Source organism: Cryptomeria japonica, chromosome 11, assembly GCF_030272615.1.
Source record: "Cryptomeria japonica chromosome 11, Sugi_1.0, whole genome shotgun sequence".
Classification (NCBI taxonomy): Eukaryota; Viridiplantae; Streptophyta; class Pinopsida; order Cupressales; family Cupressaceae; genus Cryptomeria; species Cryptomeria japonica.
The window spans coordinates 51,585,311-51,611,306 of NC_081415.1; the positions used below are offsets into that span (position 1 = coordinate 51,585,311).

The following is a 25,996-nucleotide window of genomic DNA, read 5'->3' on the forward strand; positions in this document are numbered from 1 at the left end:
ATATTTTCTATAAAAGTTGACGAGTTATCAAAGAAAAAATAATCTGTTGTAGAAAATGGGGTAACTAATTGTGTTAAGGGCAAAAATTACATATTCTTCAGGTCCTCATTATCTGTTAAGTGTAAAATATGGACTGCAGTGATCCATGATATTTGACAAGACCAGCAGTCCTACCAAAAAATGGATAACACTTAGTATATGTATTCCATCAGAATTTAAGAGCAACCTATAACTCAAAAATTGCATATTCTTCAGGTCCTCGTTATCTGTGGAGTGTGACGTATCAACTGTGGAGATACATGATCCTTGACAAGAACAACAGTCCTACCAAAAAATGGTAGCACTATAGTCTATAAATTTCATCAGAATTTAAGAGCAAAGTATAACAGCTATCGTACATAAGACTTAAGATTGAGAACAAAATTCCTAGATTTATTTCTGTCAACTAATGTATAACTATTTAATAAATATTGAAATCATAACAGAAATTACAAAAAAAAAAGGGCTCTGAAGTGATTTCCATGTGATGTAACTGATGAGGATAAAAATGATAAAACTATGCCTATTCTAATGTATGTTTGAAAATAACCTAACATTTCAACTTATTGCCAAAATTGTGTTCAAAACCTTTCCTATAGAATACAATTGCAGACATTTTCCAAAGTACAGAATAAATGAATGGGGGAGATCAATAGGAACAGCATTCAGTAAACAAGAAAATGGGCAAGAAAAGCCTCAAAGAAATAACAAATATTTGAGATTTCATGGAGCACATCAACAATGCCCAAGCCAAACAAAAACTATAAAATTGGCTAGAAATGTCTGTAATGCAACAAAATAATAGTCTGAAAACTAAATATACAAATACATTCTCTGATCTTCAGTTCCAGGCTGATTTACAAATTGCCATTACAGCCAATAAACAGCAAGCGAATTGCAAGGTATATATGCCTTACTTACAGATTCCTGCCAAATGAGGGAAGCCAAGTGCATATTATCTACAACAATTATATTCCTGCAATTTGCAAGGATCCACCTGATCACACATTTCAAAGGATGACAATAGTTCCATCGACAAAAGAAATCAATGAAAGAGCCCTGATAGCAGTTCCACGAAACCATACAGCAACTGATTGCTGAATGCTTGTAAAGACATAACATTGGAGCAAATTCAATTCTTTAAAGCATTCAATCAATTTTGGTATTACTCTGTGGTCGAACTTGTTTCAGCCTGTTTCTAGTCATGCGGATAGTTTGTTCGAGTGCAGGAACCTGTTCTTTCTTGACTTCTTCCAGATCAACTTCCATCTCCTCCGTGCTCTCACTGGTTGAAGACGACACACTCACTACTGAGTCGGCAGGGGCTGGTTGCACAGGCTGAGGGGATTGTGAAACTGCATCTTGTGTTGATTGGGAACTTACAGCTGGACTAGGTTGGCGATTGACTTGAGATGGTTGAGATTGAGGAGGAGCTGTAGCTGGTCCAGCCTGTCGAGAACCTGCAACAGGTCTACCCTGTCGAGAACTTGCAGCTGCTACAACCTGTCTAGAACCTGCAGCTGGCACAGCTGGCACAGACGGAGCAGATGGAGCAGATGGTGCAGATGGCGCAGCTGGTCGGGAAGGCTGAACAACCTGCATAAAGTGTAAAAATAATTATGATTCTCACAACATCGCAGAATCTGTTAATACAAAATTGCAACAAGCACCACGAGATCCAAAATTGGACACTCCAAAATAGATAATAAAGTATAATCTAAATGGATAAAACGGGATAGTTAAGATATGTTCTATGAGAGGATGGCCAACATAGAAATGTTATTTTTCACAGGTTCACAGGTTCCAATCATAAAAGCCAGGCAAAAAGAACATTATCAAAATATCAAACAGATACTAGCAAAATATATTACCAACGAACTCAATTTGCCATGGATCCAAGTAGGCTCCCTGGCACAACTATGGTTACTTGCAAATATAAAGTTAAAAAGATAAAATTGTAATTAATTAAGAAAATTCTAATTCTAGTAAACAAGCAAGTCTGTTTAGAGGTTTGCAAGTCATTTCTCTCTTTCGATACTAGTTTGTATCTTCATGATGGACGGAAGATAATGTGTCTTCCAACATTTGAAATGAACCAATATATTTAATATGCATGTGAACTTCAATGGATAGAGGAAAATGATTACTTTAACCTTCAATACCCAGCACAATAAAGGTAGAATCAAGGAGATTATACACATTTTTTAACAGTAAAGCTTTTTTGTAAACTCTAGAGGCTCCTTACTTATAGAAATTTATTATAACTATAAACAGAAATATCACTTCCAAGGTGCCCCATAGTTAATTTTGCAATTCTCTGTGTGTTTTGTATATAAATCCCTACCTTCCATTATTGTTCCAATCAAACTATAATTCTAACTCACAAATGATACTTGTATTTATATTTATAAATGTAACTTAATCAAAAATTATGAATTTCATTATAAAATTCAGTTTTATCACTTTGACATTAATCTGAAATTAGGCTTATCTTGATTTTCTGCAATAATTCTCCTTCCTTCCTTCTTGCAGCTGTTTTTCCTTGAATGTAGTCCTTGATATCTAGACAAGTTACGGGTTTTCATCCAATAACTTGATAGGAGAGGTAAGAATTTTTCATCCGTAAGTCTCTTAATGAAATAATTTCTCCTTTATACCCTATTGATGAAAGAGTCACCACCTTTCATACCATCGCCACCCTTGGAAGACAAATTTTAATTTTAATTAAATTATTTTGCTAGCACTAATTTTAATTGTATCGACTTTTATGATATGGTCATTACTTTATACTTTAATAGCCTAGTCAATGATTTTAATATGCTGTGGTCTATTGCATTTTGGCAGAGCATGACAATCTGCCCTATTGATTGTTTGTCCTTAAGAGATGACAACTCCAAAATTTCCATCCAATTAATGCTAAGATGACATAACATGGATACACGCTCATCAATCCTAGGTACTTCAACAATTAAATTATCTTCTTTATCGATAATACTCACTAATCTTGATTTCCATAATGCCCTTGCTTCCTTAATGACCTTATAATCACGTGTAAGCTTCAACATTATGAACAAAAATCTCTTGCACATCATTATTGTGAAGTTCACCTAGGAATTTGCATTTGCTGATCATAATACCCCATACCATTCCCTCTATTGTTACAAAACTATTCAAAGATAACACCCTCAACTGAAATATTTTGTCATGGCTGTCATTCAGTTTCTCTTTGCTCAAAAATAAAGAAATGTTGGTTAGCTTCTTGCATCATTCCCAAATGCCTCCTAAAGGACTAAAGGTGGAAGATGCATCTTCAACTTATTCATTATAGCTATCCCAAAGGGATAGGAAAGGCAGAGAAAATAGCTAGAAACGGTACTAAGGAAATAATAGTCATTATGACCCCTACATTAAAATTTCAATAAGCCATGTTAAATATTAATTCCTTCCCAAACGGTCATGTGTTGCCAATATTTAAAGAGGATTATTGACACCTTCGTTCTTTATTTATTTATTTTTTTCTTGATTTACGATATCATATTATTATCCTTTCTGCTATTAAATTTGGATGTGAGTTCCTTATTATTATATTAATTTCTGCTGTCACTGTTTAATAATTAATCATTCATATTATTATATTATTTACTGCTATTATTGTAATACCCATTCAAACTTTTATCGCAACTCATGTTCTTCCTTACCATGTTACCGTAATTAATTATCAAGAAAGGAATATTCATATTACAAATAACATAGAGTTTTTTTCCACGTACCACTGTGAGTTTGTATTACCATAGCCCAGCATTAGCCAGCATTTCACACCTCTTCATCATGCATGCCCTTTGGTAAGAGACACACCCTTTCACCATTAGCACCTCTTGAAAGAGTGCAACTCTTCATTATTTCTGCCCTTTGAATGGGACCTTTCATGATCAGGTTTGCACTTCTTATTTAAATCAGATGTGCACTTCTCATTTTCAATTTATCCCCCTCTCAAATGAGGTTCTCTTCTCCCTTTTATATCTCATTTGGTAAGAGACACACCCTTTCACCATTAGCACCTTTTGAAAGAGTGCAACTCTTCATCATTTCTGCCCTTTGAATGGGACCTTTCATGATCAGGTTTGCACTTCTTATTTAAATCAGATGTGCACTTCTCATTTTCAATTTATCCCCCTCTCAAATAAGGTTCTCTTCTCCCTTTTATATCTTTTGACCATTCATTAACTAAATTAAATTTTAATTAATTATATTTAATTATATTCATTATTATTTTAATTTAATTTTTAATATTTAAATTTTATTATTATTGTTTATTATTAAATTCTATTTCAAAGTGGGGACATTACATACCTCCTGGAATCACCTCTTCTCTACTTCTGTATTGTCTCATTAATCATGCCCTAGACTTGGATTCTTCTATCTTTAAGTCTGCCTCGGCATGAACCTTTATATAGTGTATTTGCCCCTTGCCAACGCATTTATAGCCTAGCTCCCATGGCTCTCTACAAGAAAAGCATAATTTCTTCCTCTAAAGCTCATTCTTAGTTTCCTAACTCTTGTGTTGTTTTGGGGAAAATGCTATGGGGGAAATGCTATGGGTTGAGGTTGAGGGGTATCTTTTTGGAAGGACTCCTCATGTTGTTCTGTTGGTATATTCTTGGGATGGAATTTGTTCTTGGTTGTTGAGTCTTCCAACCTCAATGCATTTCAAATTGCATCTTGTAGAGATGTATGGTCAAACGTGCTCACCAAGCCCCAAACTGACTTTGTCAAACACTTGATAAACAAGTGAATCTTTTAATGATATCAGATTTCCACAGTCCATGCTAAAAGTCTTTTGAAACATTGGTGATAAAAATTTGCACACAATCGAATCCAGATGCATCAAAAGAATTGAAGTGAATCTTTCCTCGATAAATCCATCACCATGATTGAAATCTCTGAAATTCTGCCACATAATCCTCTAGTTCTACCAATCTCTGCTACCTCTAACATGTTAATTCTTTAAAATGCCTTCTGCATGCTTCTGATCAAACCTAGCGTTAAATCTTTGTGTAAATCCATCATATGTTGAAATACATTGATGTCCTTGTGTGACAATTCCATTATTGCACCACTCATGTAATTCAATCCAAATGAAGAATAGCAAACTTAATAGCTCCCTCTTCTATCATAGGACTAAGTGAGAGATGCATCAAATTTTTTGGACCTGAGCTCTTGTTGTGATTTTTCCTGAACCATCAAATGTGCTTATTCTTTGTTGTGGATCTCTATTGCCTTGTGCCATGGTTTGTCTTCCCCTAAATCTATTCCTACCATTGCAAAATTGTATGAAAGGAGCATCACATCTAACATCGTGTTCAATCCTTGAATTTTCATGTATTCAGGCCTCAAATGCTTGATTTGACACTTCTTGGGGTGGTTCTGTTCTGAACAGAAATGTGGGTTGAGTAGGACATGGTGCAATAACTTGATAAGAGAAGTAAGGGTTTTCATCCTCTAGTCTCTTAAATTCCTTGGAGGGTTTTCGTCCTCTTTGGCTGTAATAATATTTATTCCCAATATGATGCCTTTTACTTAATGAAATGATTCTTGTTAATACCCCATTGGCAAAAGAATAACCACCTTTAATATCATCACTGCAATTGGAAAACAAAAACTTAATTTTAATTAGATTATTTTGCTAGCGCTACCTTATGAATATTGCTAGCACTACTCTTATCATAGTATTAATTGTATCAGCTTTTATGATTTATACTCTTGCCTAGTCAATGATTTTAATATGCTGTGATCTGTAGTATTTTGGTGGGGGCATGACAAATAAAGTACCGCCTATTAATATAATGATTTAATGAAACAAAACTAAAGCTCAACCACTTCTTATATGGAGTTACGAAATCTTGTGACACAAGTAAATGCAAATGATATGGGAACTTACGATAAAAGATTGTAAAGAATTTATCCAAAAGAACATTGACAAATATGAAATATGAAAACTTTAGGTTTTGGCCAATTTTCAGGGAAACATAAAATTTACTATTAATACCTGAAAATTTAACAATTCTAATAAATTTAAGTAAACTTTGTTGCAAACCCAGAACATAATAGCCAAATACATGTTCTCACTTTAGTTAATTGATCAGTCTAATCTTGGTAAATTTTGTGAGCAAATTAGCTGATTTGCAAAATTTCCCGTATAAATACACCCTGATTCAAAATTAGACAAGTGAAAAAAGTTATCCCATAAAAAATACACTGATTCTCACAAAAATACATTGTTTTGAAAAGCCTAGATCCTGTCATGTTCATATTATTAATGTCCATCAATTGAACTATACTATTTTGTGCTAAAATTTTCATTGGCAAATTTCCATAAGAAGAATATTTCCTTTGAAGTATAAGAAACCAAATTATATAATTAAAAATAATATGCTTGAAATTTTTGCAGTCTGAAGGAATTAGTTTCAATCAGTTCATGAAATTTAACATTCTACAGTATCCCAAAATATTTCTGAATAATGTTAAATTTCAAAGCTTTGCATGGGCCAGTTTAAATTGGACTCAATCCACTATGTTACTTCAGAGTAAACAATCTGACCACAACTTATTGATTTGACCATCAAACAATAATCAAAGTTCACTGTAGTGTGGCACTTCTGAAGACCATTCAATTTCACCTCACTGGAAAATCATATGTTACTAATCAACGATGTACAACACAATGACCATAAGGTTTCAACTTTCAATAGACTTTTAAGCAAATAACTTTGCTTAAATTATTTAGCATTAGTTAATGGGCATTTGTTGACCTTGATACCTGACACAATACACACAATATTTTTGTGACACACATGAGATCAAATTTGGTGCATGTAACAGTATCTGCCACCTTCATACCAGAACTATGATTGTTGAGGTGGCCATTGCATCAGCCATTTAGCAACATTCACATTCTACAACATCAGCTAGATCTGAGTCTCCTTACTTTTTCCCAAATTATCCAACCATAGCTAATATTACGCATTCCTATCAATCATTTACTTATGCCAACAATGAAATGTTAAATTATTTTCAGTTAGAATGAATAGATTATTAATTTGTTATATGATTTACTTCCCATAGATTGCATGAAACTCCTCTCCACTATTCTGCTAATCCTTACAAGATGGAAGATTTACTGTGCCAAGGGCGCATGACATGGCCTACATGCGGTTCCCTCAAGGTTCCCCACCTATCTTGGGACATTTTTGTCATGTGACCGTTTTACTCTGCCTTTCCCCCACACACTCCCTATCTTTGCAAGTACTAGAGAAAGACGAAGAATCAGATCACTATAATCTATGGGTCAAGAATTAAATTTAATATGACATTACTCGAATTAAATTTATACTTACAAACTTATACGAGTTTAATACCATAACAATTTGTATTAACAATGTGAGCTTTAGATTACTATCTTACGTGGTAAACTTATGTTAATAGTATCATTATATACCATCAGAATTGAGTTGTGTTAATAATGTTAGACTGTATTAATAATATTTAGTGTTACCCATGTTAACTTATTCTAGCACTGTCAATGTTAACAAGATCGGATCCTATTAGTATTCTGCTGAATTATTATTATTGTTAATTATCAATTATGTTATCAGTATTGTGCTGAATTAATGTTAGGCATATCACACAATATTGTAATGGGCCATATAAATCTCACCTGGCTGCTTTTCTTACAGTCAACGTGACTGCTATGTTCCCTCCGAATCATTCCCTTTCTCTTATACCTCGTGTGAGAGTATGTTGTCTTACATCCAACCCCCACTTCGGAAGGAAGGGATCGCTGGCATTTAAATCCACTGAAGTGCTATGCCCTCTCCCCAAAGGGACACGATCCTTTTGGACAGCATGTCCTTTGGGGTCACGTCTCTCCTACAAGGCAGATCGGTGTTTTCCTAATATTGATTATGCTCATAGCGAATAATTAAACAGTGATCAATGTGGGTAAGGGATGAATAATTTAATAATAAACTTTAATAAATTGTGGATATTCAGCCACATACCTTGATAATAAATATGGATAATAATAATGAATATTGATAAACATGAAAATAATAAGCATTAATTATTTATGATATTAATAATAAATATGAATAATTAACGATATTAATAATAAGCAAGGGTGTTAATACAACAAGGACATTAATAACAAATATTAATAAACAAAGATATGAATAATTCTTTTAATTGTGGACAGCCTTGAAAAATAATATATATTTAGTTAATAATAAATTGTGGATAATTTTTAATAGTAATTTAGGAATAATAATCATCTTTCTAATAATAAGAATATACTGAAATGATTAAAGTAATAATGAGCATATATATATATATATATATAAATGAGCATAATATAAGGGTCATTTCACTTAGTTAAATCCTATTTCAAAATGGAGACATTACAATTTTAGAAATCAAAGATTGATCTTAGTTGACAATCCTGCCACTTCTGTCATTATGAAGAGGATTTCAGTAAAATTACGTGACTCATTTTGATTGTTCTGGTTTTTTTTTTAAATCTTATCCTTCATTTCTTGTCCTTTCTGATTCTTTTTTTCTCTATGCTTTTCCCTGATCCCCTATTACAATGCAATGAGATTAATTTAATTAATAAATGCAATATTATTACTTTAGACTGAAAAATAAACAACAGAAACCTAAATATATTATTAAATGGTTACTTTGATATTGTTGAATGGCTTAACAAACACCAAAAAAACTCCAAGAAACAAACAAAACAAAACAGAACAAGAACATCCACAGTTATAACAAATATTTTTGACATGGTAAAATATTGATGCTGCTTTGCGGTTCCTTACATTCATGATACATCTCTAAAAGAATATTAACGCCTTACAACATTTTCATTCTGTCAAATTGAAGTAAAAGTTTTTAGAATAAACTGTACATAAGATTTTGCATAAATACAACAAAATACAAAGAGCTTTTTAATACAAAAAATGTTTTCCATAAACAGAAAATGAAGTTTATGAATGAAAAACCTGGACAGGCCTAGCCTTTGATGACTGTGTGGCAACATACTGAAGCACATCAAAAATTCTAGCTTGAACATAAGATGAAGACTTCCGCCCATACAGAACTGCCATATCCCCAGCCCTCGTCTTAAATTCATGTAAACTTCTATCAATATCAACCTCATGTTTTGCTACAAAAGGTCTCACAAAAGTTTCATATACATAGCTTGTTCCCTGAAGATGGTAACAAACAACAGTTGTTTGCTATTAATGAGAATTAAAAAAAAAAAAAGAGCACAATAGAGAAGATCTATTGAGGCCTTCTGACAATATATAAGGAAAGCCCTGCAACTGTAGAAACTTCAGCAATATTTAGGGAAATCCTTCAAAGAATCTAAAAAGAACAAGTACCTTTGTCTTAGGATACCACAAATACAAAATGAATGCAACTTTAGCTTCACCATACATGGGCAACCTGCATGTGGAACAATTCAATCTAACCACTTAGTGGTGAGTTCAATAGTATAAGCTAAAAAAAACATATAATATGTAATGTTAATACATATGGTGATTTAGACCTTTTATCATCCCAGAAATACTTCCAACCCCAGAAGACAGTCTTGTATTATATGCTTGCAAAATTTTATGTTCTAAAACACATGTAGATCTCTAGAAATGAGACTCCAATTAATAAATCCAAGTGATTTATTTTAAATGAAGATCTTATTCTCTTCGCATTTTACACTTACAATCAAAATGACAAGCAGAAACCAAAAAGTACTTCAATTTTCATAAATCAGAAAGGCGAATAATTTTTAGCAAATAATTTCTTGCCATTGTTGTTTTCCATAACTAAGAGATCTGGAGTTAATTCTGGGCAGTGTTAATTGCACTTCCTATGTAGAAGACTTGATAAAGGAAGCACAGTTCCTTAACTTTATCCAGACCACTGATTGCACTCATTCATCCTGATGATGGATAACAGAGAGTGATCCAAAACATTGATGCAAAAAATAACACAATCAAATCCAGAAGCATTAATCATAATTTATCCAGAGCTTTAAAACAACGCCACATATTTTAAACTACAATTGCCAAAATTCCTCGTATCAACTATCACTTCCTCAACAAGTAATAAAATAATATTTGCCTCTGAAGTCTGAAGATATGATCAGTGTTTATTTACAACCAAACCAAACATTACAACCAGATCATGATATTTAATCATACCTTAATTGATGCAAAAGACTATTTTTGGACCAAATAATTATTACTTTACATTTTATACATAACACTCATTTTTACAGCTACAAATCATCCATTTTAATTTTGTATGTGTAAAATTGCATTGATACATTCTCTAAGTCAACGGGAAAATAAGGCACATACATACCATGAAACGAAAGTATCTAAAACTCTTTCAAGTACAGTAAGTGTTGCGATTATTATCCTGGAAACAAAAGGCCAAAAAACCTCAGCATCTAGAGTTATCCATATAAACAGCAACATAATATATTCAATCTCAGCAAATGCCAAAAAAATTCCAAAGAATGAATACAGCTTTGAACATACACTGATATTTTATCATAATCATTCATGTATTCAAACTAATATATAGAATGGGTCAATAACGCAAAGACATGAGCAGATATTTTATCAAAGCCTCCATAGTATCACAGGTCATAAGAACACTTTCAGATTTAGAGAGTAAGTTAAACCTGAATGAATATTAAATAATAGCTGACACTAATACCATGATGCTAGTGGAAGTTGAAGCTTCTTTTGAAGAGAAGTTTGTTACCAGATACTGCAAATTGAAGGAGTTTTGATATATCTAGGTTTGAATGAAAACATTCAATTAACTAAACCAAAATGCAAATAATTAAAAATAATATCATGATCGAAGTCGGAATTTGTTTCTAATGTAACCTTCAAAGAATGATGCTTAAATCCTCCCAAACCCTATATTCTATGAAAAACATTAAGGAGGTTGAAAATTATCCAGGAAGATATAGCAGGCAGGACAATGTAGGACACCAGATTTTAAAAAGAAGAGCTTGGAGACAGCTGCAAATCAGTCGCAACCAACCATCAGGTAACGCAGGGTTCAATTGAACATTGCAGTGGACTTGCAAGATATAAAAGTTATGTATCTTGTAAGGGTTCACTTGAACATTGCAGTGAACATTGCAATGGGATGCCTTCGTATGAAAGGCATCTAAATCCAGTTAAAAAATTCTGATTTTGGAGGAGAACAAGCTTTTAGTATCTGGAACCCAATGTAGTCAAAGTATGGCTGGCTAACATTACATTCTTGTGCCTTTCTAAGAGACTATACTTTCCAACTTGTGTCATGTCCCTTCCTTTTTGAGTCAGCTTTGAGCACCCTCCCAAGCAACGGTGTTCCTTAACACCACATAAATATAAATGATAAATATATATTAATTAATAAAATTTAAATTAAAAACATAATAAAAATCAGTTTTCAAATTTCAAACTAGGCACCAAGAATAGGACCTATGGGCCCAAAAAGTGGGGAAGGTATTATAGCAAATTCCATTTCTCAATTTTGGCATCAATGATCATTTTTCCTATTGCATAACTGGTATTTCCAGGAACTAGCTGTTGTGATTGAAACCTCTCTCAATTGGCTGATCTGAGGTAGGACACAAACCCTCACCTCAGTTTTGCAATCATATATAGGGCTGCAGCAGCCCTAATCAGAAACCTTAATTATTTCAGGATAGGGCTTAAGTTTGGCAATCAGGTTAAGACATTGAGTGTGGCAAGTTATTCATTTGGAGGAAGCCGGCGATTACCAAGGATAGCAGATTGCTGTTATATGAGTCCATAGACCTGCAGTGGCAAGTCTGAGTTACATCTGAGTTGGTGGGCCTTGAATCATCCCCACAGACCACAGGCCACCCTATTGCCACCCAGGAGCAATCAGTAGCAGCATATCATCAAGGAGTAGTTATATTTCAGACCAACCATCTACAAATTAAGGAAACTTTGGGCAATCACAGACTCCAGCAGTCTAAGCAGCAGGCTTTTCCACGCCATAACCAGCAGGTTGTCTTTTATCAAGGTGGTGACACTTCTTACCCACATCCCAGCAATTTACCTCCTGTGAGCTGTCCAGTAACATCATGTTCCTGCTCGGTGCAGCAGCATCCTGCTTCACACAGGTACCAACCAGGAAGAGGGAAAGATCCCAAACACTTGCATCTTATTTGAAAGGAAGCAGCTCACACTCAGGTTATCGTATTGAAAAGACAATTACCCAGATTGCTCACAGCTATAAGTGATTGCCATCTTCACACATTGTATGATGTTTATAAACCCTGGGGGATCATTCAGTTGAAGGGAATTAATGCTATCAGATCATTGAAACTTCAGGCCTGGCCATGTATCAAACACTTCAATTATAAATCTAGCTACACCAGTGTTGGTATTTGTGATTTCCAATCCTTTACTATTTGGATCTGAGCTATAGTTAATTAATCTGTTATTTCATCACTATTTGACTGTATCTTCTATTTGGTGAAGAAACTTGGATGATAAAAATTACACAACAGACAGTAATCAGGAAATTGCATCACTGTTCATAGTCTAGGATTTCACAACTCATTTTAAAAAACGGGGCTGTTTTAGCTGCTGCTCATGATGCTCTCTGATTGAACCACAAGGAAGACGACTGGAATCTGCTTTTGAACAGCCAACATCTTCCAATTAAAGGGTGAAGCTAATCCACATCATACAGTTTAGTTGAAAATTTATGGAATTATTTTAATCTCCACTAGTCTTTCAAGCATAAAAATAAAACAACAGAAAATACAGAACTGCCTTATATCTTTTGCCATGGTTCTTTGGCACGAGAGAAACAGGCACCCCTTCAAGGATAAAAGCATGAATGTAGAAACACTCATACGGCAGTGAAAGCAGCAGGGTTTGAAACCATGAAAGCTCAAGCCAAGAACGATCCTTTTTTTAATGCAAATAATATCAGTAATCTGAGTACAGTTCAAGGTCGCTTGTTTCTTGTGCAAAACATAATTTCAGTAAAAGTGGATATTATATCTTTTGGCATGGTTCTTTGGCATGAGAGAAACAGGCACCCTTTCACAGATAAAAGCATGAATGTAGAAACACTCATACGGCAGTGAAAGCAGCAGGGTTTGAAACTGCAAAAGCTCAAGTCAAGAACGATCTCTTTTTTAATGCAAATAATATCAGTAATTTGAGTAGAATTCAAGGTTGGTTGTTACTTGTGCAAAACAAAATTTCAGCAAAAGTGGATATTATATGTAAACCTGCCGATAAGATTCAAAATAATGGATCTAATAATTATCAACACAAAATGATGAGATCAAATCCGACTAATTTGATTAGGGTTCAAGGTTGCTTGTTACTTGTTACTTGTTACTTGTGCAAAACATAATTTCAGTAAAAGTAGATATTATATGTTAACCTGCTGATAAGATTCAAAATAATGGATCTACTAATTATCAATACAAAATGATGAAATCAAATCCGACAAGGCTGTTCTTGGCAGAGGTTTTAATGAAACAATGATTCAATCCTGAAGATAATTCCCAGCTTGACATCACAGTCTAAGAGACAGGAGTTCATAGGTGTTAACACCTCATTTGAAGAAGCTAAGGATCTTTGAACATAACTCAATGAAAATAGATTTCAACACTAACGCAGAAAGCATGGTAAATTGCCAATTGGTTAGCTAACTAAACAACCAATTAACCACCGCTAATGGGAATAAAAGATTAATCTAAATATCCCACATATGCTTGCACGTGATATTTTCAAAGTTCAATTACATATCATAAAATTTATGCTTAAGGTTGGACCATTAGGTGGAGACATGTCAGCATTATGGCATAACATGATAACCATTAGAAATATAATTGTTGAGAAAGTCCCCTTGCTCCATTCAGAGTTCAAAACATTCTTTCAGAATGGATAACATTTTTCAAGCAACTGCTCCAGGCGACCCTGTACAAGGTGTTAAAAAATCCCTCTTGTCCAAAACAGCAGCTCAGAAAGAGCCACAGAATTGTGAGCAGCTTTAATTTTTCTTAGATGCCAGGACCCATTTATGTTGTAGGAAAACTCAGCCCAAATGGCAGAAGGAACACTGTATACTGTAAAAGCCTATAGGGAGACAAACATTGTAAAACAAGTCTGATTGGTGACGAGTTTACATTGGAGAGCATTGTGCAAGCTCACAAATGACATTCAACGTTCAAACGAACAAATTGACTGCATCCAGAGACAATAAAACCTCACAGAAAGAAAGCAACGAATGTAACACTAAAATGAACTAAAAACTTCTAACTTTAAACTACATGCTTTAAGCATTAGAAGCCTTTCACATTACAATTTATTGATTACCTGACATGTGGAATTATAAATCACTGTGTAGAAAACTCTTATAATGATGCTCAAACTCTACTATGTTGAAGAAACCCTGAACCTAAGTGTACGAGATGGACTAGCTATAAGGTCCATGTTACAAGAAATGCAATGTGCTCAAAGCTCTTATAAATCACAAGAAATGCAATGTTACAAGAAATCCAATGAAATACAATTTGTTGATTACCTAACATGTGGAATTATAAATCCCTGTGTAGAAAGCTCTTATAATGATGCTCAAACTCTACTATGTTGCAGAAACCCTCAACCTAAGTGTACGAGATGGACTAGCTATAAGGTCCATGTTACAAGAAATGCAATGTGCTCATTTCATGATCATCACAACCATCAGCCTAAAAGACCATATGAGTTCTCCAATAAAGCATTTCCAATAACAACTTTAACTGGTTTCTGGTTCTGTCAGCAGTCCTAAGCAATCAGGCAATATTTTGACTCTTCCAGCTCACCTACTGTGTTAATTCACATGATTCTCAATAATGATATACAATTGTAACTCTCTTTTATGATTTTTATTGTCAAACCATGAGTCATTTTTGCATTGGCCAGGCCTAAAGCTGAACACCTGTTCTAAATATTGTTTTGTTGTTTAAACCATGGTATTTGAGGATTAACAATTACACAGACTCAGGGAAGACAGACATTTTGCAGAGATTTGATATTACTTTCTACCAAATAGATTTTGTGTGATATAATGTATGCCCCATTCTCTGATCAAAAAAATTGAAATCTGAGATATAAAGTATTTTTGTGGCAATCACTTCTAGTTCTCATTTTAAATATACATAATACTTAATTTTTGAAAGTTGATCTAAATGTAGAAGAACAATACACATCAAGCTTAAATGTATATTAAGCGCAAGTTCAGATGGATTACCAATACTGACACCAGAAAATAAGTTGCTCTATCTCCGGCTTATTTTTTTCCACAATTTTAAAGCACTCAAATGCTGGATATGCATAACCAAGTATCAATCTGCAACCCACAGATGTCAGCCAGGATTCAAATACTGAAGCTTTGCAATTTCTCATGAAAAATGACCAGCAGCACAAACTGTACAACTTACATGATGATTCTGGTTATAAAAGAAGTCATCGTTGCAATCCAGAAGTTTTTTATTATGTCAAAGTCCAGCAGCCTTTTACCTTCACAGAAAACCCTTTAAGCACAATCTATCTACTTCAATCGAAAAAGAATCCAGTGCCCAATCTGGAAGTAAATTCTAGCAAAATCAATAACAGATAATCAAGGTATTGGGCTGCAGGCATTTGAAGACGCATCTACTAAACATTCATTAACTAAATGTAATTTCAAGAGGTGGGAAGATGAATTTTTTAATAAGAAAATACATGGTAATAAAAATTTATTGATTAGATCATTCTGCAAAAAATATTTGTTCATTTGAAAGTTTCAAACTGTCACAGAAATTACTCAAAATCATGATCCTACCTTGACCACTGCAATTTATCATGTGCTATTAGCAAAAAAACTTATTTTTGATACTAAATTTGTTATCAAGAAATTCTAAGATCGTGGCACAGAATCATTATCAAAAATGATTTACATTGATACCCAAAACAACACAACATTAAGTCACAAAAATTTACCACTAGAAATGTAGACTTACTGCATATTGAAGGCTGTGAATCGTCGCATTGTAGCATATTATGTTTTCTCCATTGCTAGTGAAGCATTACTGTTAATGTATATTTTACACTTGACCCAAAATAAAATTTAAGTGTAATATCGTACCTAGTTTATTAAGCTAAGATATTAAGACACACATGCACCTTGACTTGAGATACACAAGTGCCACCACTGCTTCATCAATTATTGAATGATGGTAGTTAAACAACACCTCTTTCCAGTTAAGGCCATCTTTGTCTCAGTTAGACTGACCTCCTTATTGGAAGTGACGAGTTGTGTTAAACTCATACCTTTTGGACATGTCATCTCCTTAATTCATGGATTCCAGAGGCCTATAAATTTGTACATATCGCTTTGTAAATTTCAAATTTCCTCCATTGGATTAAATATAGAATAGCGTAATTCCAAAGCCACAATGTTATAGGGTTAGTCCATTTTTAGGTTTTTTTGACATATTTAGTGAATGGTGGAGCTAATATGAGCTCACCTTTGTGTTTAGAATAGCCAAATGAGCTATGATCCACCTTTAATTTATCCAATTTGAACACTAAGGAGATCGCTAATAAGGAATAAAAGTTTTGCCTTAATTTTTGTAGGTCACTTTTGCAAGAGCCCTCTTGGCAAGAAATGGACTGCACGATTACATCCAAGATCATCAGAAACATTTGGAATGACTGTAAGCTTTATATAGTTCTAGTCTATCCTCTTAGAGACCCCCTTCAATTTTCTCGAACAAAGCATGCAAATTTGGATCATATGTCATCTTCTGCATTTTCCAAGGCTTGGTTTAATTGCACAAAACATTTCTTATTGTGAAGCAGATGAAAATGTATCATGAGCTGAGGTTTGCATGGGGATATTATCTGAAATTCTTTGCATACCAAGGTGCCCACAATTGTATTCCTTGGCAAAGGCATTCATATTTCAAGTCATGAAGAAAGAACTCTTATAAATCCTCGGCATGCCTACTAACACATGTTTAAGGTTATATTGACACACGATTCTAAAGAAGAGCACAAGTCAAGGGGGAAAAAGAAGCCAACTCTTGTATGATGGTACGTTAACTATTTTTTTAAAGTAATGTGCGTAATTAATGCAATAAACATAACAAATTTAGGCATCCCAAAAGGTAGAGAAATTTTTTTATTATAAACGGCTTTTAAATAAATGCTTAAATTGAAAAGGACTCTCAAAACATGCACTCTATTAAGTAATTGACCTTTTTTAAGTGAATATCCCCTTCTATATAAAATTTCCATGCCAAATCATTCTCTTTTAGATGCCAAAATATTTTACGGGAATATTTGTTATGTAGCCTTTATTTCCTTTGTAAAACACCTTGCCTAGAAATGGGCATATCTTTTAACCCAATTATTCAACTTTCATGTTCCCATAGGCTTTCAAAAGATGGTTCCACATTCTTCCATATGGTGTAATTGTCTATTTTTGTTGTCATTTGTGCATGTTTTGAAACAGATATCTTGTGACTTCTATATGTAGCTTTAAATAGACTTGTATTCACATTGATTATAAAGTAAACATGTACTAATGAGAAATCGCTAATTCTACTTACCTAGGAGGGTTCTTGTATGATCTAATAATGGGGGCTGCCAATGTGTGATTGTCTTTTTATTACACCTGCAACTCTCCTTTCTCTTTCTCCTTTTCAGCAATATGGATTGACTATAACAACTCACACCATATAACTACTTTGCATGGAAAACAAAAATATCTATGTTACTAAGGGCAATGGGGTTGTATATAACCACTAAAGGAACTAAGAATGAAGCTAAGGAGGACGCAGCTAAAAGAAAATGGCTCAAAAGTGTGACTAAGCTTTTGGCTTCTTATGTCTAAATGTATCAAAAGATCCACTCTTTCAACAATAGAGCCACTCTTTCAAATATAGAACTTAGGTACACCTACGGAAACATGGAAAAAACAGAAATCTCTGTTTGGTAAAACTAATGAACTAAGAGGCCATCAATTGAAAAACTGATCTCTTTCTTAATCCAACAAAATTTGACAACATACAAGATCTTGTCACAAGGAACACCTAAGGAAACATGGAAAAAACGGATCTCTGTTTGGTAAAACTAATGAACTAAGAGGCCATCAATTGAAAAACTGATCTCTTTCTTAATCCAACAAACTTTGACAACATACAAGATCTTGTCACAAACTTTAGGTCATTAAGAATACATCCGAAGGAATGTTAAATTGAAAAGGACTCTCAATTCATATTGAGTATGCTCTCAAAACTTGGACCTAATTATTCAATGTTCATCTATACATTATGTGCTACTAATGTTGCTCTAGGCATTGACTTTAAATGCCCACCTTTTATGCGTTTGCAAATGCACTAAATAGAAAGCAAGATAAACTAATACGAATGGGCAATATAAAATCTTCTAAATCAATAAGAAAGATCATGCTAACAAGGATAAGAAGCAAAACAAGTCCACTAAGAGCAACACATCAACTAATTAGCATAAATTATCCTCAAACTCCAAAGCTGAATGTAAGATCCACTCTTCTATTAACGATTCATCAACAAAAGAGAGGACTACACATTACTATTTTAAAAAGTCTAGACATGAAGAATATAAGTGTGTAAAGAGATTAACTAATTCACTTTTCCATTCATTCTTGTACATCTATCTCCTACTACATCACACGTAGGAACAGGCAAGGCACTTGTTGTAGTTGAAGCTTATAGTACAAGGACTTGTATTCTTGATTCCAGTGTTTCCCACCACATGGCCATAACACAAGTTTTGTTTTCCACATTACAAACACCATTTTTCAAGCCAAATATCTTGATGGGTGACAACTCTACAAGGAATGTCTATGCGAGAGGACCCCTTGGCATGGGTTAAGGGTCATTTCATGATGTCCTTTGTCTATCTTCATTGTCAACTAATCTCTCTATTATCAGATCATTCATAGTGGGACTGATAAGAGTGTTCAATTATCTCCAAATTTTGTTGTGATTCAAGAACTTCAAATCAAAGACATTGTTACAATAAAGAAGACTAATCACAAGTCAAGGCTTTGTGCCTTACATTTTGCACCTAATGCCCATTTAACAAATCTACATTCACCACAAATCTGAGCAAATTTTGGGATGAGTGATACAATCATTTGAACCTCATGTAAACTAGAGTTTATGAGACATGCATTAAGATTCGACCACCTTCTATTGATTCTACAGAGATTTGAATTGCCTCTCTAAAGGCTTCCATTGCTTCTTCTCAATGTGATCTTTCATGTTTTCTAGGTGCAATTATTTGGGATACTTACTTGAGAAATCTTCCATGTATGTTTGTTGAGTCCCATCTTGCACATCCAAAGGCCATACTTGACAACTTATCTTTCCTCTTTGATGGCATTGCTCCAACAAATGCATCTTCATTACCCTTGGCACTTGTTCGATCTCATCTTCCACATGTCCTTGAGATGACACTATCAACAATTGCACTTGAGACACCTAATCAAAGATTGGCACTATACAACACCAACAAGGAGACCAAACATGAGTTCCTAATATTGCATTATTCCCTCATTTTCCATCATGGACTGGGAGGAACTTCTGCATGCACCTTTAGGCTTGCTTCTTCCTAAGAGAAGGAATGTTTTTAGCAAGCATGGATCTTCACCAACCTACACTGTCATTCTTTCTTCACAAATGTTGAAGGCATCACATCTAGGGTAGGTTACCTAGCTCTCACTTCTTCATTTATCTCTCTTTGTAGGGGTTCTCTCTTTCTTTGTGAGGTTTCTATCATTGTACATTAGTACCTAACATGGCGTCATTGTGCAGAACCATTTCTATTTCCTCATAGATTACACTTAAGGGGTTGTTGGTGTATATGTCACACTAAAATAGGATAACAATTATGATGTGTAATATTGCACCTAGTTAATTAAATTTACTTGAGATACACAAGCACCACCATTGCCTCATCAATCCTTGATTGATTTACTTAGGTGCCACCTATTTTTAGTCAAGTCAACCTTTTTCTTAATTAGACTAAGCCGACTCTCCTCCTAACTCAAAATGATGGAGAGTTGCACTCATACCTCTTGGACATGTCATCTCCTTGATTCATGGACCCAAGATGCCTATAAATTTGTATGTTTCTCTTTCTAAATTGCTCCATTCTATTGAAATATAGAGTAGCATTTTTCTTCAATTTGCCTTTGTGGCTAATCCATAAACAATAAGTCCAATGTTGTATTATGTTTATGACAATAAAAAAAAATGACATATCGAATGCAGATGTAGTACAGATCTACATCTGCACAAAAAATCCCATGCATTTGACAACAATTTTGATTGAAAAAATCATTTTGGAAAGAAATTAAGGTCATTTTAAAAAGTAAATAATTCTCCATAGCCCATGGCATAGATTTCAAGCCAAATGTAGATGTACTTAATATGGAGGCTTCTACAATATATTTTTTGTTGGGTTTCAACAAGCATTTTCAGCCATTTGACATCAATTTCTATTAAATGCATAACTAACGCCTTCCCAGCCCTTGGAAAAGGCAATTAAAAAATAATCAACAGAGTCATTATTCCAGAAGATTGGGTATGTTATCACTTTCTATGTGAAACAACTGATTTTACTGCAAATGGTGTAACAGTGCATGTCAGATAACAATGCAGTACAAAATCAAGGTCTCTAGGGCAAAATGAAGGCTTGCAGAAAAGGCTTATCAGAAGTCAGACATCATTTCAGAAAGAAACTGGGGTCATATATTAAGATAAAAGATGTCATACTATGAATTACGCTATAGCACATGCTGAATGCTTAATTAGTTGGTTTCTGTCACTAATTGTAAAGTTTGAACGTGGAATTAGCATACATCTGCTATTTTCTCCACAAAGAAAAGACAAACCCTATCAGAAGAAATTTACTCTCGTGGTTGAAGATTAATCTGATTTCCCATTACAAATGCTTTGCCAGGCTTCGTCGTGTACCTTTTCCTAAGAAAACAAAAATCATTTCAAAACAATTTTTCTGTCATACTTTAGATTACACTGGTAATCATTTATGATCAAAATTGTTGTCAGATTTTAACAGTAAGCAGATTGTCCATTTCATAGAATTTGCCAAGGTTTAAATAAAGAACATCAGACACTTTTCCATGGCAAATAAGAGTTTCACGAAAAATAACCTATCATTTTTCAAGATAATGTTGATCTCTCTTCACAAATCTGCGGTTATAGTTGATCCGCAGCTTTCTCGAACATATTGTAGGGTCTCAAAGACGATTTGTCGTGCATTATTCACGATTTCGTACTTAAAATTATTCTAGATCACATTCTTCGATTCAACTTGCAAAAAACACATATTTTTAACGCAAATAAATACTTTTCAACAGGGATTGTCAAGTATTAGATACTTTTTACCACAACAAAATAGATTTAAGCCAATGTTTCTCAGAATAAACTAAAAAAGCATTACTTCGAGGGCAAACGATAGGGTTTCAGCCAAAGTGAGAAGACCACAACAGAAAAACCGCAAAGATCCTGCTTCAGATTTTATAGGAACAAAAAAGTTATTGCTAGGGCGGAAATACAAATCGAGCCGTTTTGCGGTCATTTTATGATAGGTGTTGCAGAAAAAACTATCAATTTAACGGCATAAAATTTTAAATCCAAGGCATCTGGAATAGAGAACGAGTTACCTGCTTGTGACGAAATTTTCTGCAGATATTGCAGGCACGAACCCTTTGAGAGTGCGCTCTACAGAAGAAATCGCAGAGCTTAAACGTAGATTATTTATACGGGGATATTAAATCGCGCTAGGCGTGACATGCGGATTATTTAACCATAAAATGAGGAAATTATTTATTGATCGGACGGGCAGAAGGGGCATGGCTACTTTTCGAATGTAGCCGTTAAGTACAATGATCTACGGTGGAGATGCGTCCGGACAGTGTTTTCGTAATTTTTTAAAAAGTTATTAAATTGATTATGGATTTTTCTGTTTAATATTATGGTTTTGAAAATGATTGGTTAATATGTACTTATGTTACAAGCAAAGGATTTGGCATCAACTTTAATTGTTTTTAGCTAAATTCTTTTTAAAAAAATTGTATGCGTGGAATATTATATTTTTATTGTTTTTAGCTAAATTCTTAAAATAAAGTAAGGGTGGTATATTATATTTTAATTTTATCTTTTTTAAGAAATAAGGTGATTTGTATGTAAGGGAATTTTATCCATTTGAGGATTTGTCGTTACGTTTTGATATGGACAAGTATTCTTTCATGATATTTGCAAGGGTAAAAGGCATATATGATTATGTCCATTGTGCCAATTAATGTGGCCCTCCTCTATGGTTTGGGGGAGATCAATCATTTCCAAGTGATGTGTACAATAATATTTTAAAATTAGAAATTTGAGGTTTAAGTCCATTTTATGTTAAGTAAATTTGTAATTTTTGAAAAGTCTTTTTTTTAATTTTATGTTCTTGTTGTGTGTCTTGATGATGGATCATAGTGTTTGATTCGAAAAGTTGGTGACAAAAAATCTACATGGTCTAATACGGAAGCAAGCACGTTGATTATTATGAATTGTGAAAAATTCATGAATCTGATTTTCAAAAATTTAAAATATGTGTATTTGTTAGTCATCTCAATATAGCTTTGATAATTAGTTTTTACATTGATTAAAATTTTCACATTTGTATGAATCATAAGGCAAGGGGATCATTAAGCATTATAGCATCTTAAACATTTTCATGTATTTCAATATCGTTTTTTTTATTCTTCCTTGTGAGAATTGTTTATGAGATGTCATGTAACTTACAAATTGTTTAACAAGAAAGCAATTGGATGGAAAATATATAGAAACATAATATACAAATGATGTCCCCTATCACATTATGTAATTGAGAAAAATATGTTAATGTCACAAACTAGGTAGTTATTATTATTTGTAGAAAAAAGCTCGACACTCCCATTAGGTTGAAATTTGGAAAGAGTGGCCTAATGGAGGCCAATGATGAAACTCACAAAGGCACTAATAGCTAGTTGTAGTGTAGTTAATTGTATACCTCTACAATTTCACACTCGCTTTGGGCCCACTCTGGTGGTTGTGCCCCATGCTCTTGATTTATCTTTGATTATGCTCAATTTTTAGACCATTTTTGGAAGCTTAGCGCAATCCCTTGTTGAACGGCCTTTTTCTAGCCTAGAAGACCTAGTGGGTGCCTATCACCCTTGTCAAGTCATTTTGGCCCCAAATTTAAAATCATAAAGGTTAGTTTTTCAAGTAGTAGGAAAGTGCTCCTCAATGTTGGCCTTAACCAAAAATTAAAATCGAAAAGGTTTAAGTTGCATATAAATACAACTCCCTCTCTCATTTTCTCACTCATCTACAAGCTCTTCAATATACAATCTATTAGGCATTACAATTGAGCATTCAATCTAGCATCTTCAAGGCAATTGAGCATAAGTTTGCAATCAATGATTCAAGCATTCAATTTTCAAAAATCATGATCAAGTTTTGTGTGTTCCTCCATGACGAAGGCATTCATTAACATCAATCAAGCAACATCAAGATTTGTGTGAGACTTCATGCAAGGTTTTCATATTGTAGACAGTCAAAATTGTCATGTCTAATTAAATAAATATTTTATTTATTTAATTATCTAAGCCTAATTCTTCTATTAATTAAATAAATTTTTATTTATTTAATTAATTCATTTATCCTCTTCTAGCCTTATTTTTCATTTAAATAAATACATTTATTTATTTAATTAATTCATTTATCCTCTTCTAGCCTTATTTTTCATTTAAATAAATACATTTATTTATTTAAATTATCCATTTCCTAAATTAAATAAATATTTTATTTATTTAATTATCCCACTTCTTCTATTAATTAAATAAATCTTTATTCATTTAATTAATTCATTAGCCTTTTCTACCTATGACACATGTCATTCATCTCTTAATTCATACACTACCTACCCCTTTCATTATTTTATTATTTCCTTTACCTACCCTCTAATCCTAGCCGACCTCTCTTTTTACACCTCTCAATCTTAACCCTCCATTTCTCATTGTGTCTTCTATTTAAGGAGATGCTTTCTTCATTGTCTAACCCTAATGACACATCCTAATGACCTAATGACTGATTTTGAGTACTTGGCTACACTACGATCCTACTTGCAACCACATTCCGTTCTTTGTTGAGCTCTTGTGCATACAAAAATCTGAGAGCAAATATATCAAGCAAGATCAATGGAGATAGGAAGAATGGAGATCAAAACCCTATTGGACATGTGATGGTATAATCTTTGTGATTTTGAGTTATTTTGCATTGTCTTAGGTTATCTTCATATGTTATGGTGGATCTTTGTTCATTGTTAGGCTAGGGTTTGGTGGTTGAATTCATTTAGCCTTTCAATATTGTTGTTTATTGTTATCCATTTTCACCATAAACATTTTGGCACGCCCAGTGGGACTGTTGTCCCTTTGCATTTAACAATTTTGTTGCAGATTTTGCATTTTTGAAGTTGCAGATCGGACAATTTCGACGATATTTTAGGTTTTTTCCGCGTCTGCGAGTGTTCGGATCGCGTTTTTGTGTTTCAGAAGCGTCTGCGATAGAGGGAATCGCGTCTGTGTTTCTGTCAATTTTTATTTTTGCAGGTTTCCGGAAGGTGCGTCTGTGACTCCTAACCGCGTCTGCGCTGCATCGGACCGCGTCTGCGTCATTTAACAGCGTCTGTGATCTTTGAGCGCGTCTATGCATAACAGAACCGCGTCTGTGTCATACAAACGCGTCTGTGTCTGGTATAGAGGCGTCTGTGCTTTCTGTTTTGCAATTTCAATTCTTCTGAGATTCGGGTTTTCGGATTTTGTACTTAGGGTTTCAGATCTGGTTTATTTTCGGCTAACCCTTGCAGATCTAGCTAACCTGGTTTGTGCAGCTTGCTTTGGAGGCAAAAACGTTTTTTGTTGAAGGCCCCTTTTCACAAAGTCTTTTGAGTTTTTCTAAAATTTACCTAACTTGTGTGCTTGCAGGAAGGGGTGATCATTTGAAACAACCCAAACTACTAACAATTTTGTTGCAGGGCCTTGGCTAGGGTTTTTGTAATTTTGTTGTGTGCCTTGTTTTCATAGACTAGCAAACACTTCCATTGGTGCACTAAAATTGAATCATTGTCTTTTGTGTCTTGAGCAATGGGCTCTTTTTGTTTAATCTTTAGAGGGCCTGTCTTCCCATGTGGTCATTAGGACTACTAGTGAGAAGAGAACGACCCAAGTGGTAGCGAGGAAAACCCACCTCATCCAAACCACTATAATCAAATGTATTCATGGTGAAAACTATGAATAACGTGTGCTGATTAGTTCATACCGACACTATGTCTCCCCATAAACCCGTTTGATCAAATTTATTTGATCATTTGTAGGGCGTAACCCCTACCAGCTGGGAGTCTTCTGTATTTACAGAGCTGAAAGTGCCGCATGTATGGCCACACGAGCGGATGCCCTTACTAGCACCTCTTTGTTTTAGATGCCCAAATCCTTCTAGTTGTTGAGGCAGGAGGTCGGACCTCTGGTAGCGGCCCACACACATACGGTTCTTAGTAGAGATACAAAGTTCACCATGGGGAGTTTTCATGGGGACTGATGCTTGGCTGACCCGAGAAGTGAGTGTCGAGGGTGGAGCCAGTGAGGTCAAGCATCTAAGTATCCGCTCTGAATAGCGTAGCCTCGGGGGTAAAACCCTATGTGGGATCAACAACTATTGTCTTGGCCAGCCCTAAGATTTGTGCTTGTCTTATGCTAAACACTCAAACATTCA

The 25,996-nt window shown here is 34.2% G+C and overlaps 1 protein-coding gene across 4 annotated transcripts; it reads right to left on the bottom strand.

Moving 5' to 3' along the window:
* Nucleotides 1-685: 685 nt before the first annotated feature.
* Nucleotides 686-22,012, bottom strand: LOC131051333 (HVA22-like protein i). 4 transcript variants are annotated; one of them, XM_057985796.2, is made up of 7 exons: nucleotides 21,862-22,012; nucleotides 15,584-15,726; nucleotides 15,394-15,492; nucleotides 10,462-10,518; nucleotides 9,480-9,543; nucleotides 9,096-9,302; nucleotides 686-1,635 (listed from the first exon to the last, which is right to left on the bottom strand). In XM_057985796.2, the coding sequence occupies exons 2-7, from the start codon at nucleotides 15,610-15,612 to the stop codon at nucleotides 1,189-1,191; spliced, it is 903 nt and encodes a 300-aa protein (XP_057841779.2). In that variant the 5' UTR covers nucleotides 15,613-15,726; nucleotides 21,862-22,012; the 3' UTR covers nucleotides 686-1,188. The 4 variants fall into 4 exon arrangements, with proteins under 4 accessions (XP_057841779.2, XP_057841781.2, XP_057841783.2 ...); XM_057985798.2 differs by having other exon boundaries at nucleotides 15,584-15,662; nucleotides 21,862-22,011; XM_057985800.2 differs by having other exon boundaries at nucleotides 15,584-15,655; nucleotides 21,862-21,998.
* Between the last annotated feature and the right edge of the window lie 3,984 nt (nucleotides 22,013-25,996).

Excerpts from the sequence above, each read along its gene's own strand:
- LOC131051333 (XM_057985796.2), bottom strand. The coding sequence starts at position 15,612 with ATGACTTCTTTTATAACCAGAATCATCAT. Across the intron at positions 9,303-9,479 it reads TGTGGTATCCTAAGACAAAG|GGAACAAGCTATGTATATGA; the intron begins GTACTTGTTCTT and ends TACCATCTTCAG. Across the intron at positions 1,636-9,095 it reads CAAAGGCTAGGCCTGTCCAG|GTTGTTCAGCCTTCCCGACC; the intron begins GTTTTTCATTCA and ends CACTTTATGCAG.